The 16,027-nt window shown below is 44.8% G+C and overlaps 1 protein-coding gene across 1 annotated transcript in view; it reads right to left on the bottom strand.

Annotated features, from left to right (window-relative positions):
* The window catches only part of LOC8036712 (UBX domain-containing protein 4), a 34,754-nt gene that overhangs the window by 15,997 nt on the left and 2,730 nt on the right, over positions 1–16,027 (bottom strand). The window contains exons 2-5 of the mRNA XM_029992225.4: positions 11,521–11,626; positions 7,878–7,906; positions 3,315–3,433; positions 1,563–1,663 (exon numbers count right to left, since the gene is read on the bottom strand). Coding sequence (XP_029848085.3) covers positions 1,563–1,663; positions 3,315–3,433; positions 7,878–7,906; positions 11,521–11,626 — 355 coding nt within the window. The remainder of the gene's footprint in view (positions 1–1,562; positions 1,664–3,314; positions 3,434–7,877; positions 7,907–11,520; positions 11,627–16,027) is intronic.

The raw sequence follows: 16,027 nt of genomic DNA, 5'->3' as shown, positions 1-16,027 counted from the left end.
GGGATTTGTTCGTAAATAGTGCATCTATTACAGGAGCAAATACAGTATAAAAATTCATACATGGGTAAATTACTTCCAAAATGTAATTTAATTACAATTACAATTACTTTGCTTCAAAAGTAGTTTAACTACAATTGCAATTACTACTACGTGAAACTAATTACCGTAAAATACTGAAGAAACGCCAACCCCCATTTTATCCAAATAAGCGTAAAGCCAACTATGGGCGCTTATTAGGGCGCTTGATGTGTACTTGCCCAGATTTTCGAATTTCAAAAATGTTAATAGTGGGCGCTTGTACGGGTATGGGCGCTTCCTCGGTATTTTACGGAATTTACAATTACCAATTACTTTCAAAAGTAATGCAATTACTTTAAAGTTACTTATATTCGAGAGCGACCCGACTTGGGCCATATAACTTTAATCGAGTTGTATAGAATGCAACGTATTTGTTAATTCCTTGCCCCCAATGTTTGAGGAGGCTTAAGCATCGCTGCATAAATGCCACATATTGTACTCTCCTCCTATGAATTTTGTTAAATTCATGATGGAACTGTAGAGTCTAAGGCAATGAAGTACTACATTCTTATATTTTTTATAAATTATAATAAATTAGTTCATACGCTGGAAGATGCCCGAATGCTAAGGAAAAAATTGGGTTGACAGAGTTTTGTTAGCCCAGGAAATCAAATGATGAATATTTTACTCGTGTTAATATAAAATCTAAAATCCACACGCGCTAATATGACCGAATTCACATGCAAACATCACAATATTGTAAATGATTTACATTGAGTTGAAGTTATAATGGCTCAGTAATATATAAGCACCGAATCGGGGCTCCTGAATCATTGGTAACAATATTCGCTGGGGTGAGTTCAGTCTCCAAAATGCTTATGCAAAAAATATATGAAGTAAAACCAGCAGGAAATAAACTTAAAAATAATAAATACAAAGATACAGTTATATGACAGTACTGAAAAAAAATAATGTCAAGCTGAAAAAAAACAAAAAACTTTAGAGATAATATTTTTTAGCTCAACTCACAGTCGAAGCTCAATTTTTTTTTTCTCAATATTTTGCCATGTTTACGTTATGTTGTTTGCTCGCAAGCAGACGGTGCAATACGGTGCCGTTGAGGTAGGCTCCAAAGAGGATTGTTTCTCAGCCAGCAGTGTAAGCAACAAAACAAAACAATGCAACGCTATTTATGGTGTGCATGTGTATGAGTGCGTGTCTTTGTGCGAGTGTTTCACCGATAGCTAGGCCACGTGTGCGAGCGCTGAGGCTTTCAGAGATTGTCTGTCGGCGCCACAAAGTTTTGAAAAAGTAATTGTAATTGTGCCTGAAATTTTGCAATTACTGACGCTACAAACTAATTAAATTAACATTCCTTTTGGCCGAAAGTAATTAATTACAATTACAAATTACCAAGAAAAGTAATTCAACTACTGTAATTGAATTACTACCCAAGTATGAGTATAGAGTGGTACGGAGTCTTGTTAGAGCAGTCGAGGGTTCAACCACACGCAACGACCGCTTCCCGACGGCCGGGTTCTCACCTCTCCACCTTGTCAGCCGGAGCAGACGCTGGCACAGCATCCACACCCAGTTGAGGTTCGCTGGCAATGTTGCCGTTGTCGTCGCTCCCGCTTGGCTTGGCCTGCATCGTTGCCAGAGACAACTCGCTTGCTAACCATGTTTGTCGCTCAACAACTTCCACAATGTTCCTAGCCCCCTCAAAAAAAAAAAAAAAAGAAAAAGAATGGTGTAGTTTAAGCCATCCAAGAAACGAAAAATGGCAGCAGGGAACCAGATTATCTTGTCACGCTTCGAAGTGGGGGCTGGCTGTAGCAGCCTTTTTCTTGTTTTGCCGCTTCTGAAATTAACAAAACTTCCGCATCAACCTCGGGCAAGCCCGACGAAATGGATCATCGCCCACCGAGAGACTACCCTTTCCTTGTCGCTTCCATTAAGAGGCGGGTCGACAGGTCGGGGGAACATGGGAAGTTAAGAAGGAAAAGGGATGCGAGCTTCATAAATGCACTTTTTGCATAAAGCAAAAAAAAAAAGAGAGGCACCTGTAAACAAAGTTTTATTCCCCCAGTTCCATGCTCGAGGAATGTGGAGGATTTTTTCAGAGTACTAGTTAGTAGAAGCAAAAAAAATCATTTTATAGTCCCTCGAAGGCCCGTTCACAAATACGTCGCAGCGTTATCTCGGTGCTATAGACACATCGTTGACTTTGCGCCATGTTAGCACCGTGTCAGAGCTCTGCTGCCTAGTATGGCACACCGTGCATTCACGAGGGCGCCCATCAAACCACTCTGCCATCTTGGCCGCGAGGCTCGCCTCAGACACGATCACATGGTCGTGTCGCTGCAGGGTCGATCGGGATCTCGAATTCGGCTCCCGACGTGCCGCTTTCTCTCCTAGCCACTGGATGGCGCTGCAGGCGCCCCATGGCGGGCAAGGAGAAACCTCCTCGCCCATTGATCGAGATATACTTGGTGGGCCAGGGGGCGAAAGGCCTCTTAGAAATTAGAACTCCGGACGAGACCGAGACGCAGGCAAGTGGGTGGCAACCGGATCTAGGGTCCCAAGAAGGCCCCCAAGAGGCTTGGGGGCCTTCTTTGTGTTTAGCTTTGGGCTTAACGTGCGTTTGTAAATATTTGTGTAATGTCGCGCATATTTCTAGTTTAGATTGAGTGTTTTGTAGCGTTGTGTTTTTGTAGCAATAAACGGGGAGTGGAATCCCGCTCCCGTGAAAGAACCAGGCTGGACTCGGGTTGTTGACGGACCACGTGGGAAATGGCGAATCGGTGGCGGTACGCGAATTCCTACACTAGCTTGGCGTTTGTTGAGTCACCACTGACGGAAAGCATTAACCGCCGACTTTGCATCATCTCAGTGCCGAGATGCATGCGACTACTTGCCTTTAAACCGATGGGATTCATCCTTTTATCGTGGAGTTTCCCACCAAAGCTCGTATGTTCGCAACCATACTGGATAGCATCGTCAGTGCAAACAGAGCTAGAGCTGTAAGAACAAGCCTGCTGCCCCGAATGACCGCACGATAGACAAAAACTGTTCAAAGCGTGGTGCCAGTTCTTGTAGCTTCTCTGCTCGTAATTAGGCCGATATAAATTCCAGGTTTACTGTCCTCTTTCTCTAGTCACTTGACACAACAGCATGTGCCCTCGTGTGGTATTGCAGATAAAGAGGGGATCATGAAATGAGTAGGCACAAATAGTGAGACAAACCTCTCGTTAATGTAGAAGGTCCTTACTGAATAGCGCCGCCGTCATTCTTACCTGGACGACATTTTCAATGCGCTCCAGCAGCTCCTGGGGGCCCACGCTGCCTGCTATCACCTCCAGGGGAATCCCGTTGCAGCCAATGAAGAAGCTCGAAGGCACCACCACCACGGGGTCTGGAGCCTGGCTCAGGAGAAATCTTTGCACGCGGATGCTTCGTTTGCCACTCAGCTGAGACGGCAGTGCTGCTACACGCTTGCCAGACCGATTGTTAGAGCCCTGCATATTTGCAGATTACCCGCGGATATCTGCAGTCCATGGATTGGATGCGGATGCCAGGGGCTGCAGATATCCGCAGGTGCACATCTAGATTTTTGCTTTGGCAGCCCACAAACGTGTGCCACTAGAGAGGGTAGAGTCAATAAGTGAGTGATATTATGAAGAGCATTATCAGATGTTTTGCAGGAGCAAATAACTGTGAAACAAAGTACCAATAGGAGAGAAAATTATTTTTTGTGCCAAGAATGACTCGATTCTCACCTAAGATTGCTTTAGGGTGTTCTATCTTGCCAAAGGTGCTATCCATAGAAAGAATTAGATGCAGGGTGATCCAATGTGCTGGGAAAACGTGTTATTGTTTGGCAGTGAAAGAGTGCAAAACAATCTTCGGGCAAAGACAACCAAAATCGTACAAGCCACAAGAAAGTAAAAGAAGCCTCCTCGACAAGTGAAATGTGGTGTGCGTGTTTTTTCTTCTCAACCATTGGCAAGTTGCTGCTAAGTATTTGGTTGGGAGCATGCAGTTGTGGGTTTGTGTTGAAAACAGAAACCAATAGGCGGTGTTGCCACGATGGAATATTGCAATATCTGTTCAGTGGTGTACTCCTATCTTGGAAAATGTACACGAGAATTCAGCTTCAGCGTATGACCCCTTTTCCTCTCCCGCTTTTTTATTGTTCGACCTAAATAAAATAACAATACTATTAGTCTGTCCAGGATGGTTCGAAGTATGTGTCTGCAATTAAAATAAGTGTTATAAGCAAAATAAAAAAAAAATTTTTTTCCTTTTTTTTTTAGCACATATTCTGGGCAGTTTTGCAGAGTACCAGGACAATCTCGTGACTGCAATCATTCTCCAGCGATGCAAAAGTGTCTCTGGAAGAATGGTCGCTTATAATATAAATATGATAAAACAGAATATGATAAAATTACTTTCACCGTGCTCCGACTCGAAGAGTTCTTCATTCGAAAATAAGCAAATGGCTCATAAGTAGGGTTCTGCGTTTTCGGTTTTTATTTTTTCAAAATTCGGCGTACTTTTTTCGGTGTTTATTTTAAAATTTAATTTTCGGTTTTTTTCGGTGTATACTTATTTCTCAAAAAGTTTACCAGTCTTTTTGGGAGAAATGAAAGGAACACCATCGGACACCGAATCAGATGATCCTTGTAGCCGTGATATTTGTGATCACTCAAAAAATAACGGCACATATACATACGTGGTCTTCGCTACAACTTCCATCAGGACATACCTCAGAATCGTAGAATTCGCGGACGTAATCTTCAGCGCGCTTCTTTTCCTTCCCATTCTGACGACATGACCGTCTGAGGTGATGACCGTACAAAAACGAACGGAATGGCAAAAAAAAAAAATTATTGTATTTATGTATTTAATTACAGGGAACTTTGAGAGAGGGTGTTAAGAAAGGCTTCAAAGGCTTTCCTTGATGTCCTCTGAAGTGCATGAAGCTAAAAACCTTACAATAGCCCACATCCAAACTTTTTTTAGGACGAACTTGACACACAAAGCCCGACCACAGAAAGGACACAGATGTCCCGCGAAGGCCGATTCAAGACCTCTTTTGTTGCATGTTGAACCTTGGAAGAGTGCAATCGCGAAGACGTCACACAGTGTCGAACCTCACACAGTGTCGAGCCCCGTCTCTATACCTCTCCCCCACCCACCTCGACGCGGCCGTAAAAACTGACCTTTTTCGGTTAAAACCGAATTTTAGAAAACGAATTAGACGTACTGTTATCGGTTTTTATCGATTTAAACCAAAAACGCTGAACCTACAAACTGACCTTTTTCGGTTAAAACCGAATTTCCGAAAATGGATTCGGCGTACTTTTATCGGTTTAAACCGGAAACTCCGAACCCTACTCATAAGGTACCATCCAGACAATTTTTCTTTTCTTCTTTCACACTCGATTTTTGATGTAAAATGAATGCGCGATTGTGGGTCGAATGCAGTTTCGAATTTTGCGGATGCGGTTGAGGTACAAAGTATGCAAACGCGGATACAATAATTGAAGAATGTTGTGGATGCGGTTCAGGTACGGATTACAAGGTCTGCGGATGGGGATCGGATGATCAAACTGTTATCCGTGCAGGGCTCAACCAATCATCCTGAATTTCACGCGCCTGACCAGAGCTCCGCTGCCTGCGCTCGAGTGTGCGCAGAGAGCATGATCATGTGGTGCATGACTGAGTTGCCTAAATATGTGTTCACACACTTACGACCCTGCTTACAACAGAGTCCTTGCGATCTCTAACGACGAGAGAACACACCGGCAGACTGGCGCCATCCATGAAGTGGCCTTGGAACTGCATTTCACAAGTGCGAAGGTTTTGCAGTATTTGCGAGATCAAATGTACATTCTATCTATGAAAAAATGGTTGTCTAAACAAGTTTTTCGAGCCACAAAACAAAGAGTGATGCGCAAAAAAAAAAGCAAATATATGAAAATGTGAAGCATTCCCCGGCCGCTCAAGAGACAGCACGAGAGTGTTCCCTCGTCCCAAGAGATCCCAAGAAGTTCTAAGGCATTTGGTCATAATTAGGATTCCATGTTTTCGGATAAATCCTAGAAACCTCGAAAAACACTCGCCGGTAAAATTGTCGTCATTTCAGACTCGTCCAAAAAACTTTAAATTTCGAGGTCACAATAACAAAAACTAAAAGAAAAAAAGACGGTATTTTACGATGCAAGTTCACCAGAATGCAGGGTTAGGGGTCCTAAGGAGCGACCACATCACTGTTTTCCCCTCTTTTAATGTAGGATCATTTGCAAGAGGGAGTGCCTTTCTCGTTAGGGTTTGTTCGGTACAACTAAGTACTTCTAAGTAACTAAGTAACTAACTAAGTACTAAGTACAATGTACTTCTGGGCGACAACCAAGGCACTGCTCCGGTCACCAATTTCGGCAGTGCCATCGTGCTTCTTAGAGAGAGGAGTGCTTGTGTTTTTATAACAGGGAAAGACCTCTAGACTCGATAGGAGGGCAGCTGAAGCGCTTAAGCTTCCCTACCAATATGTCCAGGAACTATTTCAACGTACCGACGCTTATCGAAGCAACACTCGTTAGCAAAATTTGTCGTGGTACAGTTAGACCCGCCAATCGCGAGGGCGCCAATGCTAAATGTAGCTGCAAAAATATATTTTGATACCAGCCAATTTTTTTAAAATTTAGGATACGCTTTTGTCCTTACATTCATTTTTATACTGAATTTAAAAAAAAAGCTGGAACGCAGTAAAATTAAGCTCAGAATTTGAGAGAATTTGTAATCTAACCAAAACAAACTCCGATAAATACCTTTCGAATTTCACAAAAATAAACTCTAAAAACATGGAACCCTATACTCTGTTTCACTTTAAGTGTGAGCATAGCAGAAGCTACAAGAACGAGCTCCGGTCTTCCCTGCCAAGCACGCACGCTCGTGCAGTGCAAGCGCTGTTCAGGGCCACATGCTCGCGTTTGCAGCATTGATTGCATCTGAACTTAAGCTGAAACGAATTAGTGTCGTAATGCAATGCGAGTGTGTTAAAGAACCATAATTCAACGAGCATGCAGCTTTCATCACCTTGTAGCGCAGCAGTGAACTTAGCCCCCTCTCTCATTCTGGACGCTCCGTACAATTCTGCACATACTTGACGGGCAGGTACTTGCAGATTTGCTTAAAATGACACTGTTTTAAACAAAAAATCAAAGACCCTTCATTATATAAGCGGTGCAATGTGAAAAAAAACCAAAAAAACATTTACTCATATGCGTTCTACTCCGCAATGGCAGAGTAGAACGCTCTTCTACTCTGCTGTGGCAGGGTAGAGGAGCAAATGACAATGATTTATAAGAGAAGATCAGAGCATGAGGAGCCCCAAGTAAGATTTGGATCCAAAACAGTGACTAACACTGTGATGTTGACAAGCTCAGAACGACAGTGCATCCATCTTGAAAAAACAGTTAGGGCGCAGGCGAGCTGGTGTAAGTTTACCATTTTTTTAAACATCATTGTGGCTGCGAAGTCAAGACGTGTCCCCTTGGTGCCTTGATTTGTAGTGTTTTTTTGGTGACGATTTTGGGTTCAGGATGTATAAAAGGAGAAAGAACTGAATAGAGTGGTTAGCTGTGTTTGAGACGTCGTCGTGGTTCTTCCACCCAGTCTCAGGTGGTCTAAAAAATGGCATCCATCTTGTCTCGTTATTCGCTGCTCTTCTTCCGTGCATCACAAAGGTTGGATTTCCAGATGTAGAGCAGCAAAGTAGACCTTTGAACTTCGATCACAAAAGGGGTGTGGTAGGTGCGACTGAAACTGGAGGTTGGGATGTTGTAAAAGGATACAAATTTGTGAAAACTGCTGGCATGGCTCACTGAAAAAACAAGAAGTGACGAAGGTTATACAACGTCGGCACGAAAAAAACTAAGCAGCCTACGTATGCTCTCAATCATCTGATGCAGCCATAAGATGACTGCTTTTACAGCTCCACAATCATCATTTTATCCGTTCCAGTGACTGGGAGAGTTCTTTACACTTAAAAGAAACTAAACATAGACCTGTTCACAAACAAGCCCGTATTTGTCCGCACTACATACGGGTACTACAAGTGCACAGGAACCACATCCGTGACAAGTGTTGATCTCTGTGCTTTGCAATTATGCACGTGATGACAGCGAGAGTTTCCCAGATTTCTTTCACCCCTTCAATACTATTGTTCGTGGCAGACGATAAGCCGAGACCTAGCACATTGGTTACAAGCGAGTCTGCATTTTCCCACACTACGTGTGGGCACAGCGTGTGCACTACGCAGCGGCACCGCAGCTGCGAGACGTCGGAGCCAGGTGTTGGTGTACAGAACCGTTCATACCTTGGCAAACTTCCGTTGCTGCGACTGTGCCGATGTCGCCGCCAACGAGAATTCAGTGGATGCCCAAATGTGCAATGCGTTGCAGCATCCATTCTTGCCCTATCACTCGGATGAGAATATTCCAGCCTTTTATATTTTTTTTAAGGTGATGAGGTGTATATTGGGTGCGTCCTAATTGCACAAACAGTTCAAAGCTAGACTACTGCGAGGTCACCGAATAAATACGGTAAACTTTCACTTGAGCGAACTTCGGGGGACCCAAGGAAATAGTTCACGTAACTGAAAGCTCACTACACTGAATAGATTCGCTAGAACATGAAACAGCATAGGGCACGGCATACATCGAGTCAAAAAGGTGAAATGCAATATATGGAGGCACATACATCAATATACACAAAGTACATAACAGTTACGTTGCTGCCTTTCTCATTTAAAAAAAGAAAAAAATTTGTAATTTTCAGAACGTAAGGGCGCAAGTGAGCTGGTGTATATTAAACATTTTAGTGAAGAGCCCGAGACTGAGGTAATGACAGACGACGACAAGGAAGAGAAGGAGAACGTCTCAAACACAGCTCCTGTGTTCCTGAGCTGTGTTTGAGCTGATCTTCTGTGTTCCTGAGCTGTGTTTGAGACGTCCTCCTTCTCTTCCCTGTCGTCGTCTGTCATTACCTCAGTCTCGGGCTCTTCACTAAAATCTGTCATTTTCAATTGCATCGGCGCTCTTAAAGCGCATGAAGTAACAAAGCTGTCCAGAAATTCTACGTTTTTTTAACTTCTTCCGGCACAGCTTGTTGCTGTGAGGAAGCCCTGCCGCAACGGCATTCTCCGCTGGCTCCAAATATCCCGTGCAGAGTTGTTTCCTGTTGGGATGGAACGCAGTTTCTCCTTCGAGCTTAGACTTTTGCTTCACTATCGTTGACAATATCGACGTTGGAATCCCGTAGTCCTTCGCAACGTCCACTTGCGCTCGACCGAAGGATTGTGAGCTTATCTAATAGAGACACCCGCTTCCCGAACGGAACCGATGACCAAGAAAAAACACACTCCACGTGGTTCGTCCTCGTCTACCGCTTTGCTTCAGCGGCGCTGTAAACGCCAACGATGATACACCGCCGCTGCAGAGCACCAAACTTCGTTGAACTGATTGCAAAAATAATCCTGGGTCCACCAATCAAGTTCGTTGAACTGAAATATTCGCTGTTCAAAAATTCGTTTAACTGAAACATCTTTGCATAGAACGCATAGGAAAAGCAACGGGGAATTTTATAAAGTTTGTTATTCCGAAATATTTGTTAAACCAACATCCGCTCATGTGAGAGTTTACAGTATTGGTCTACCATTATTGAAGCTGCAAATAGAACGTTGCTTGGCTCATTTGCTACTACTGTCAACACCGACACGCATGCTTCACTGCACCACAAGATATGCTTTTTTTTTTTTCCAGACAGAACGTCTCGGGTAGCGAGGGGAAAGGCAGATTTGCTCTGCCTGATGGGGCTCAGTTACCCGTATACAGTGCTCAGCAAGCAAAAACGACGAAACATTAGAAAAATAAGAAGTGCAAAAAAACACGGTGAAATAATAACACATAATAAAAAAGCAACAACGTAGTACCATATTTTCCGGGCTATATGTGAAAGTTTAGGCTGTGCGGACTATTTCTGCATGCAAACTATGCACGAATTTTGTTTTTCAAGTTTGTTGATTATAACAAGACGTGGCGGATTTTGCGAATGAAAGAGTATGTAAATGACGATTTATGTATAATACGAGCTTCTTTCTTTAGCCAAAAAACCAGACATTTGCCAAAGTGTGCCGTGCACGAGAAGATTTTCGTGTCGACTAAGCACCAGGTGCAACTATGCCCGGCGGGCGGACTATTTAAGCAAAAGCTTTTATTTTAAATCCCAAATTTGCGTCTGTGGACTATACACCAGGGGCAGACTATTATAGCCTGGAAAATACGGTATGTACAATGGCTACTTAAAATAATTGTACGGGATTAGACCAAAAATCAAGTATGCATATGGGGTACATCCAACGAGGCAGAGGGGCTTAAAGTGATAAACTGGTATCCCGTCCACTAGGCAAAAGTGACCCCCACTTGGCTGCCGCCATGTTGTACAATTTTGACCACTAGACATGTGACCGTACCAAATCCTGAGGCTTTTACGCCAAACTGAGCAGAAATTTGTATTGCGATCGCTATAAAAAACACGATAAATTATTTTTCTGATACTGTTAGCCCTAGCGATCAGTGTCTGGCTCCGATAAAAACCCAAAATACAGCACCACGGCTGATGGCATCTAGCAAAGGCATTGCGAACCTGCCCAAGTTTTTGCCGTCAAAGCACATTTTGGACTTAAACGAAACGGAACTCATCTCGTCGGTGCTGTTATTAAAGATAAATATGCAATTATTTGTGTGCAGTACTTGGTTAAAATCTAGACGTAAAACTATAAGATCACATGTCTAGTGGTCAAACATGTGTAGCATGGCGGCGGCCAATTGGGGGTCCCCTCAACTGCCAGTTAATCTTTCTAGGTCCCTCTACTCTACCTCGTTGGGAAGATCCTTGCAATCAAGAAGACCAAGTAAATGACACATTAAAGACATTTACTCCATGGAGTATAATGAAAGGTACCTTTTTATGCAGTTTTTAAAGATGCGCCTCGAGCCACAGTTTCGCATAGTTTCTAAAACAACTGGATGTATGTTTTGGAGATCAGGTATTAAGCATCCCTACAACATGCAAGAAGGGGATAGGAAAATGGATAGCTGGGCGAGTTGGAGGGAATTCATCGTAGGAAACAGCGCACAAAACAGACGAGGACGAAGAAGAAACACAGGGGACGAGCGCTCAGCGCTCATCCCGTGTGTTTCCTTTTTGCTCTTGTCTGTTTGTCGTGCTGTTTCCTACGATGAAGGGGATACTCCTACTTAACCCATTATTTTTGGGATCAGTATGGAGTGACAAGGGGAGATCTTACGCATCATCAAGATGCAACGGCTTTTTTCAGAGCCTGTGACGGTGGAGATGAAACCAGCCCAACTGAAATGCGAAGCTGTACTTGAACTGGGATACAAGGTAATGGCTGTTGTCAACCAGAGGACCAACCTGCCGGCCTTGAGACGAATGGCCACGCACTGCGCTCCCTGCAGCTTGGAAGAGACATCCGCATTCTCAAATGTGTTGCACATGCTCTGCGAGAGCTCGTCGCTCCCTGCAAACAGGATCCCGGGCCATGGAAATCGGTCAACATCAAGAAGACAATAAAGAGGTTTCGAGACGCTTTTCTTTTTTTTAATGCAGCATGCACTGCACTTCAAGGGACACTGACAGGGTATTTGTGCTCGCCGAGGTTTTTAGTTGTACGTGATATACGAGAGCCCAACTACCCAGAACAGAACTTGCGACTCGAAATTCGGTTTCTTTCTGCCCGAAAACCGCCGATCGAGAACTGGCCAGTTTGAGTCGCGCTCACTCTCTTTTCCGTGGTCATGGGCCGTTTTCAAAAGTTTCGACGCAACCATTGAATTTAATCAAAGTCGTGGGTCATTGAAGGCACACAGTCAATACTAAAAATAGAAAAAAATATGAAACCCATTTTTTGTGGCTCCAAAAAGCTGCAAGTTGATTGAAAAAAAAAGGTATCACAGACAACCGGAAGCATTCTGTACGTTCACTGCATAATTCCAACATGGCAGCTGCGTCGTTTCGCGTATCGTGGGACTAGCGGATGGCAGTGGACGACGGGCATTAGACCTCTTCTTAAGAACTGTCGTTCACGGTGCCGGCGAATTCTGTCTTCCTTCGAAAGAGAAATTTTGGACCGATCAAAAGAATTGATATTCATCCCGTACGACACGCCCGACCAGCAAGCCGATTGCACGAAGACGTCGCCGAGCCGTCGTCTCTTCTCGTGGCTGAAGACATCGCTCGCTCAAACGTCAAGCACGAAGTGCGCACTTCGAGTGGAATATGCGCGCGTACGGCTTCTTTGCGAGGTGCGAATGTAGCATATGCGTGGTGCTGCCCGACTTAAAGCTGGGAGTGCATGAATTGAAGGGAAATCTGCAACAAACTTCCGACATACAGGCTACCTGCTGCATTACTACGCATGATTGGGTTCCTTCGGTAGCTCACTGGAAAGATGTCCGCTTCACACGCAGTGGGCACGGGTTCGATCCCTAGTGTACCTTTTTTTGTTTCTTTTTTGTCAAAAATTTTGTGCTGTTTACATTTATTTTTTTACAATTATCACAGAAAAAAATAATTGTTGTGGACGATACGTCGCTGAACTAAATGGTATGGGATTCCATTTTCGACATCTGCGAACTCAATATAGTCACTTTCCACAAAATGCAAGGAGCATATGAATCGGGTAGCGTCCGCTTTCCGAGCTTCGCGTAACTGTTCTACAGGAATTGCAGCCAGCCATTGATCCTGACCCACTGATCTTTCGGGAACTTGTGCACTCTGCCGCACAATGCCACTTTCAGATGCAGAACATGTGAGGCAACTTTTCACGCAACATCTTGGGAGTATTCTTTTCGGAGTCAATTACGGGAATTCACCATGGCACTCGGGCACTCACTACTAATTGCCAACACCTAAATGTACAAAACAACTCATCTTGAAGTACAGAACAGCGAGCGGAACAAACATAACCGCAAAGGAATCGCACGGCGAAGGAACGCATTTCGTCTGCTACGTGCGGAGAGAAAAAAAACAACCAAAACAAAAAAACCTTGCACGGTCAGGTGTAGCCACGTGACTTCCGCCACTCCCCCACTCTATCCTCTCCACTTCTCCGTGTGACGCGGGAGTTTCGGTTTCGAGCAGTTGCGTTTTTTGGCTTTATTAAAAAAATACGTGACTCTGTAGCAAAATATTAATTGGGTAGTATTCCGACACCATAATAAAGCGCCTGACAAAAAGGAAAAAAAAAATTTGGGGGGGTGTCAGTGTCCCTTTAAAGGAGTTATGAAACGCTTTTCCAACTTTTTCCTGTTTAGCTTTCCTCCTCAACTCATAAATCGCACATTCTACCAAACAGTTCAAAAAGACGGAAAGGGGGGAGTCCCCTCTTGCTCTGACTCGTTTGTGTACCCGGGCACAGCCATTCTAACTCTAGAAGATTAGCCCGTTGCTCAAAATTCAGACAAAAGTTGCTTTCCCCACCCCGTTCACCCCGAAGCTGACAGTGCTATGGAAGCTACGTGCTCGTTGGGCCAGCCACACCTTTGCCACGCGATCACGCTCTCTCGCGCATAGCCACGTGCAGAGAATGAGGTCAGGTGATGAAAGGGAGGCGGTCGATTGGTCCGGCAAGCGCGTAGATTCCATCACCATGTCAGCTTAGGGATGAAGGGATTAAGCAAGGTCCGGTGCCGTGTGACGTTCATTTGGGCCCGGTGACGCGCTGCGGGGACCGCGGATGTATCATAGTGAAAAGGCAGAGAGCTTACGAAGGGAAGGAGGTACAAAATAGTCCGCCGAGTTTTCAAATTTGCGTACCGAAAGCCAGGCTTTTGACTTTCTACCTTTTTTCTTTTGGCCCACTGAACGATGTGCTATTAGTAAAATCCCAATATAAATTGATTTATTCTAGCCCAAGATTCGTTTCATGGGCCCTTTAAGGGTTGGGATCCCTGAGAAAAGTGTGACTGAATGTCACGGAAATTACTATGAAATGTGGAACAAGTACTGCAGAGAACAATTTGTACAAAAGAAAGGTAAATTGAGAAAAAAAAAAAAGACAATTACAGTTCTGTGTAATGCAAAATTAGAGCACAGCTCTTGAGGAGGAGGAGAAGAGGGTATGGAGGGAAGGGTATGCCTCTCCTCCTCCTCCGCCTTCCCTCCTCCTCGCCTCCCATTTATCGGAAAAGTTTTGCCGAATTTCCCGCTACATTTAGCAAAAATTTCCCCGCTAAATTTAGCAGGCGTCCCATAATGCAATGCGTGCGGTTACGCTGATGCCGGCGGCGACGTTGCTCAACATGGAAATGGGCGCCTAAGAGCTGCACTCTAAAAACAAAATTCTAAATGCGCCCTGTAAGGATCGCTTGAGGATTTGATCGTTTCCTGTAAAGTGAGGTGGTTGACCTTCAACCGTTAGGATGGGGGCACCCCGACGACTCGCCCCAAGGATAAGGGGAGGAGCAGCTTGAGCCCTTTTTCATCTTTGGCCCTTGAAGGAGACAGAGACAGTGATGTGATTGGGCCTACGCCATTTTGGAGCACCTTTTGGAGCAGCCAATACAGTGTTTTGGAGCAGCAAAAGTGGCCTTCAGAGCAGCCAGAACACTGTTTTGGAGCAGCAAAAGTGGCTTTTGGAGCAGATATTGATAGAAAAATAAAAATATTTGTTTTAAGTGCTGGACAAATGAAGGGCACTTCGTGCTGTGTTTTGACGGAACTCGCCGTTTGTGTTTTTACTGCTGACATCCCAGAAGTGTACAGTGTTGTAGGCGTTGCCAAGCAATTCGAAAAAGAACGCTTGCCACCATTTTACTGGTACCCGACGTGCCAGATTTTTGTCAAAAGTATGCAAACGTAAAGCAATGGATTGCAAGCGTCCCGGCTGGTGCCTCTGTCGTGCAGTCATGCTCACATGCACGTGAGGGCAACTTCAGCAGGCTTGTAGTGGCACGTGCTTCGTCGCGCGAGCGGAGGCGACGGCTGTTCAATCGAAACTGAGACCATGCCACTCCGCTCCGTCGCCAACTGGTTCCCAAAATAGTATGCAAATTGTAACTGTCCAGCAAGCGACAAAAACAGTTCAGCGGCGTGTGCTTGCCAGGCCGGCAGGCAAGGTACAAGCTAAACATACAGAGAAAAAGAACCTGAGTGCATCGATGCATGACATTGCGAGCCAGGACCAAAAGGTTCTTGCGGCGCTTTGTGCAATGACAGAACTTGAGACAAACAAGCGCAATGTGCGGGTTCAGCGTGCAGACATTGCCTTTTTTGCTTTAGCTCCCTTCTCTTCACCAACTTTCTTTTGGGGCAGATTTTTCACATACCGGGGTCCCTCTCGAAAGAAAGCCCACCGAGAGAAACCTAGGTAATCAATATTTCGACAAGCACTCTTTGAGTTAAAGAGGGATTTTTGTACTAGAGTATGATTTAAACGAGGAAAGGAATGTCGATGAACGAATTTAGACAGCGCCGTATCTGCAGTGACGTGTGGACGGCAACACCCGACGTCGCGCGACCACACTGACTGCTGTCGCGCAAGCGCTTCAGCTCACAAAGTAACTCTCGCCGCGCAAAAACATGGTTTCGTTTCACAGCGTGACGGCATGACTGGCACCCGGCACACTAGCGTCGGAGCGTCTGCACATGGCCGCGTTTATCGTAGAAAAAATTAAAAAAAGGCGCGAGACGAGAATCTTGAGACGACGAGGGCGCGAAACGCGAGACTACAGCCTCTGTAGCGAGACTATGGTACCTGGAGCACGTCTCCGACTGGTGTGTTTAGCGTCCTATCCCGCCCATACAACAAAAGTGGTCCCTAAAGGGCAACAAATGACGTCACAGAAGCCGGAGTGTCATGCTGTTGCCTGTCGCGATCCTGGCGGTTGGTCGTAGAAATGCTGGCGAAAACCATAGGCGA

The sequence above is a fragment of the Ixodes scapularis genome, unplaced genomic scaffold, assembly GCF_016920785.2.
Source record: "Ixodes scapularis isolate PalLabHiFi unplaced genomic scaffold, ASM1692078v2 PGA_scaffold0__279_contigs__length_252992795, whole genome shotgun sequence".
In the NCBI taxonomy this organism is placed as follows: domain Eukaryota; kingdom Metazoa; phylum Arthropoda; class Arachnida; order Ixodida; family Ixodidae; genus Ixodes; species Ixodes scapularis.
The sequence above is the reverse complement of the archived record's forward strand: the minus strand, read 5'-3'. Positions and strand labels throughout refer to the sequence as shown.